General features: G+C 49.3%; 1 protein-coding gene across 1 annotated transcript; it reads right to left on the bottom strand.

Annotated features, from left to right (window-relative positions):
• Positions 1 to 948: 948 nt before the first annotated feature.
• Positions 949 to 4266, bottom strand: EEF1A1 (eukaryotic translation elongation factor 1 alpha 1). The gene is made up of 8 exons (XM_058566778.1): positions 4197 to 4266; positions 3264 to 3441; positions 2783 to 2962; positions 2369 to 2665; positions 2140 to 2290; positions 1794 to 2050; positions 1472 to 1706; positions 949 to 1360 (listed from the first exon to the last, which is right to left on the bottom strand). Exons 2-8 carry the CDS (start codon positions 3405 to 3407, stop codon positions 1236 to 1238), a joined length of 1389 nt encoding a protein of 462 aa, XP_058422761.1. The 5' UTR covers positions 3408 to 3441; positions 4197 to 4266; the 3' UTR covers positions 949 to 1235.
• Positions 4267 to 4855: the final 589 nt, after the last annotated feature.

The raw sequence follows: 4855 nt of genomic DNA, 5'->3' as shown, positions 1-4855 counted from the left end.
ATCAATTACTTCAATTTCTCAGATTCATGGAATGTTATTCAAATACAAAGTGTTAATTTACCAACTATCTAAAACAGTAACATACACTAGACGCTTGTCATTTACACCCAAGGATACCAATTACTATCAATTTCTGACCCTTGTGACCAATCACTGCATGTAATCTACATGTTACCAAATTAGTCCTTTAAACTCTAGTGTGCTATTTCTTCCATGCTGTCAAATTTTAACCACTTCAAATTATAATCTTCCAACATTCCACTAGGTAACTTTCTGAAAAACCTTACCCCCATCCTCCAACCAGTCGCAAATGGGCCCGTCCCCTCATTTAGGCTAAATACTTGTAACTCTACAAACTCTTAATCTCCAGTGTGACAATGTTCCCTCTTCACTCAATCTTGCTCTTTAGATACAAACTCCTATTGGAAGTGAATTTTATTTCTCCCTTAAGTGACAATAATCACCCAACTTCCGATATATTTTTCCGAATCTGGACAGTTAACTTGAGCAGAGTTCAGTACCATTTAAGCTTCACATTTTAGGTTCTTTAAAAGCTACTTCAGTATTTGTAAATGTGAAGCTGCCAATTCCAGTAACCAAAAATCTAAAATATGACATACCAAGTTTACTCAACATTGATTAACTAGACAAAACTTTATATGCAACACATGGACTATTCTTATATACTAGCTTAAATGTACCAAGTTAACTCTGTCCTAACTAGTGTTACACTAACAGACCCGATGGCTTTTCACCATGTTCAACAGGTTACTCTTCCATTTAGAGAAGCTGAGAAACCCCAAGTTGCCACCCAAAGTTAAACCGAAATTGTCAAATTCTGAAGTTTCAGCAGATGTAACATTGGAAATAGGTTACGAATAACTCTTACTCAAGTCTTTTACCTAAGGAGTACTATAGCAAGTTAGTGTTGACCAAAGACGACACAGGTTTGTCATTAAACTTTGTTTTAATGGGTCTCAAAATTCTGTGACAGATTTTTGGTCAAGTTGTTTCCATTAAAAAGTACTGATTTTAAAAACTAATAACTTAAAACTGCCACACAAAAAAACCAAATGGTCCACAACACATTCTCCTTTCCTTCTGAAGGTTTTACGATGCATCATTATCATTAACCAGTCTTTTACTATTAAACTTAAATGGCCAATTGAGACAAACAGTTCTGAGACCGTTCCACCACTGATTAAGACTGGGGTGGCAGGTATTGGGGATAATATTCATTTAGCCTTCTGAGCCTTCTGGGCAGACTTGGTGACCTTGCCAGCTCCAGCTGCCTTCTTGTCCACTGCTTTGATGACACCCACAGCAACTGTCTGTCTCATGTCACGAACAGCAAAACGGCCTATTAAAACAAATTTTACATTACTATTAGAAACTCTTGGTAAGACAAAGGCAATTATTTTCCATCTTTAGTAAAACTTCCTAAGTGCACTGGTCAGTCAGTCATCCTTACCCAGAGGAGGATAGTCAGAGAAGCTCTCAACACACATGGGCTTGCCAGGAACCATATCAACGATGGCAGCATCACCAGATTTCAAGAATTTTGGGCCATCTTCCAGCTTCTTTCCAGAACGACGATCAATCTTCTCCTTCAGCTCAGCAAACTTGCAAGCAATGTGAGCTGTATGACAATCCAGCACAGGTGCATAGCCAGCACTGATTTGGCCTGGATGGTTCAGGATAATGACCTTGGAGAAAAGATTTGCATTTCAGTGTGTCTCAAAGAGAGTTAAAGTTCTGGCAAGAGATGAGAATGTGTCACTTTAAAGTGTTACCTGAGCTGTGAAGCCAGCTGCTTCCATTGGTGGATCATTTTTGCTGTCACCAGCCACATTGCCACGACGAACATCTTTGACAGACACGTTCTTAACATTGAAGCCCACATTGTCCCCAGGAAGAGCTTCACTCAATGCTTCATGATGCATTTCAACAGACTTCACTTCAGTTGTAACATTGACTGGAGCAAAGGTGACCACCATGCCAGGCTTGAGAACACCAGTCTCCACTCGGCCCACAGGAACAGTACCAATACCTAAAATGTTTACAACACAGTATCATAAACACACCACATACCAAGTAGCAACCCATGCAAATTACACTGACAGTAACGTTTCAACTTACCACCAATTTTGTAGACGTCCTGGAGGGGCAGACGCAAGGGCTTGTCAGTTGGACGAGTTGGTGGCAGGATGCAATCCAGAGCTTCAAGCAGTGTGGTTCCACTGGCATTACCATCTTTACGGGTGACTTTCCATCCCTTGAACCAAGGCATCTGCAACACAACGTCAATTAGTGTTACCATGAAACTTGCCCCTTTCAGAGTTTTTCAACTGCTTTGAAAGCCACTTACGTTAGCACTTGGCTCGAGCATGTTGTCACCATTCCAACCAGAAATTGGCACAAATGCAACTGTGTCGGGGTTGTAGCCAATTTTCTTAATGTAGGTGCTGACTTCCTTAACAATTTCCTCATATCTCTTCTGGCTGTAGGGTGGCTCAGTGGAATCCATTTTGTTAACACCAACGATTAGTTGTTTCACACCCAGTGTGTAAGCCAGAAGGGCATGCTCACGGGTCTGCCCGTTCTTGGAGATACCTGCTTCAAATTCACCAACACCAGCAGCAACAATCAGGACAGCACAGTCAGCCTTTTAAAGAAAACAAGGCCATACCTTGTTAAAGCTCTTCAAAAGGAAGACAACACCATGTTTTCAATGTATAAGACAAACCAAGAGTTACTGCCGATAGTTATTAAAACTACAAACCTGAGATGTGCCTGTAATCATGTTTTTGATAAAGTCTCTGTGTCCCGGGGCATCAATGATGGTCACATAATACTTGCTGGTCTCAAACTTCCACAGGGAGATATCAATGGTGATACCACGCTCACGTTCAGCTTTCAGTTTATCCAAGACCCAGGCATACTTGAAGGAGCCCTTTCCCATCTGTTAGGGTTGGATTAAAAATGGTTACTTGCTAACTAAGACACGATCAAATGCCAGCTTGAAATTCCTTACCGCACTTATCTAGCTAGAAATGCTCGATTCCTCTTCACAATGGCTAAATCTAAGTGGCTTTCCCTTATTCTCAAAACATGGTTACAAAACTGACTCAACAGCAAACATTAGGTTATACCGTTTTTATCCAGTGTGACGTAAATATCTAGGCTAGTGACAATAATTTTTCAAAATCTTCATTTAACGTCTTCAGCAGTAGACTTCTCATTCACCTGTTAGTGATACCTACCTCCGCAGCCTCCTTCTCGAATTTTTCGATGGTTCTTTTGTCGATCCCACCACATTTGTAGATCAGATGGCCAGTAGTAGTCGACTTGCCCGAGTCCACGTGTCCAATGACCACGATGTTGATATGAGTCTTTTCCTTTCCCATTGTGGCTTAGATTCAGCGGTGGTTTTCACGACACCTAAATTGAAAGAAAAAATAAACTTTAAGTCACCGTCCCAAAGGCTTGAAAAAAGCTACGATCCAAACTCAAAAGGGCAAACTCCAAGTTGCATTACAGCAGCGCCCCACTGGCCCCGCTCTCGCCTCCAGCCCCGGCGGAGCCGACCACGCCGCCCCTCCCCCCGGCCGAGGACCGCGGGGGCGGCGGCCGGGAGCCGGGGCACGGCGCCGGCCCTTTGTGTGGTGACTCACGCCCGCCGGGCCCGCGTCCTCCATTTTGAGCGCCGCCAGGGCCTGAGCGGCCATCTTTCCGCGCACGCAACTGGTGCCGCGCAGCCGGCGCGCCCCGCCGCACCCGGGCTCCCTCCGCCCCCGCCCGCGCCCGCACGAGCGGCCCCGCCCTCCGCGCCTCGCGGCGGCCCGCGCCCGGCAACCCGACGACGCGGACGAGCCCACACGGCGGGATCCGGCCCGGCCTCGGCCACTCCACCCGCGGGGGACACCGTGGTGTCTTCTCAACTTCAAGCGGCCGGGGACCTCACCCGAGGGCAGCAGGGGCCCCGCACGCGGCGGGCGCTGCGCCCGAGCCAGGCCTCAACCCCAGCACGAGGCGCAGGGCCTTCCGGAAAAGCCCAGGCCGCGAACCGCACCACGTCCAGCCCCAAGTTCGAGGTCAGGAGCCGCGTGAGGGGGCTCCGCGGAACGGCGGCCGAGAGGCACGCGAGGCCGGGGCCCGCCGCGCAGGCCCGGCCCGGAGGCCACACTCGCGCTCACCTGTGTTCTGGCGGCAAACCCGTTGCGAAAAAGAACGTTCAGGCTGACCACGGCGCTTATATACGGTCTTCCCCCCCTCGGAAAAGGGGGCGGGGCCAGCACACGACGCGCTTTCCCAGCTCTCCCCGCGCCGCCGCCCAGTGCACTCGCAGCCCCTCCCCCACTCTCGGGGACCGTGCGCCATGTGCGCTCAACCCGCTGAAGAGCACACCTCGCTTCGCGCATGCTCCTCTCGACCCCGATGACGACGAGAGCCACCGGGAGGACCGGGACGCACGCGCCCTCAGTTCTAGGTTAGTGGGAGTTTAACGACGGTCCCTGGGATTCCCCCAGGCAGAGGCGAGTCCTCTTTTTGTATGAGTTACTCTCAGCACCAGCGCGGGGTGCGGCGGCGAGAAGGCGGCTGGCGGGCACGTCCATAATCTTCCTGTACCATTCCTGGTTTAACTGCAAAGATGGTATCGATATTGGGGTGTCCCTTCATCCCGCAATACACCTACCGTCCTCAGTCCTGCCCTCTCGAGGGTCCGGAACAAGCCCCTCCAGCCGCTTCCTCCGCCCTCCGTGCCCCGCCCGACCTGAGGGGAGTGCAAGGCCCGAGACCCGGGGGCTCCCTGCCCGGTCCGAGAGCCGCCCGCGGTTCAGCTTGGAGGCTGTGA

This window comes from Diceros bicornis, chromosome 23 (genome assembly GCF_020826845.1).
Source record: "Diceros bicornis minor isolate mBicDic1 chromosome 23, mDicBic1.mat.cur, whole genome shotgun sequence".
Classification (NCBI taxonomy): Eukaryota; Metazoa; Chordata; class Mammalia; order Perissodactyla; family Rhinocerotidae; genus Diceros; species Diceros bicornis.
Note: the sequence above shows the minus strand (reverse complement) of the source record. Positions and strands in the feature narration are given on the sequence as shown.

What these genes read in the sequence shown, in the direction of transcription:
- EEF1A1 (XM_058566778.1), bottom strand. Translation starts at nt 3,407, where the DNA reads ATGGGAAAGGAAAAGACTCATATCAACATCGTGGTCATTGGACACGTG. An exon ending in TGATTACAGGCACATCTCAG is followed by an intron (nt 2,666 to 2,782) that starts GTTTGTAGTTTT and finishes TTTCTTTAAAAG; the next exon opens with GCTGACTGTGCTGTCCTGAT. An exon ending in GGACGTCTACAAAATTGGTG is followed by an intron (nt 2,051 to 2,139) that starts GTAAGTTGAAAC and finishes TAAACATTTTAG; the next exon opens with GTATTGGTACTGTTCCTGTG.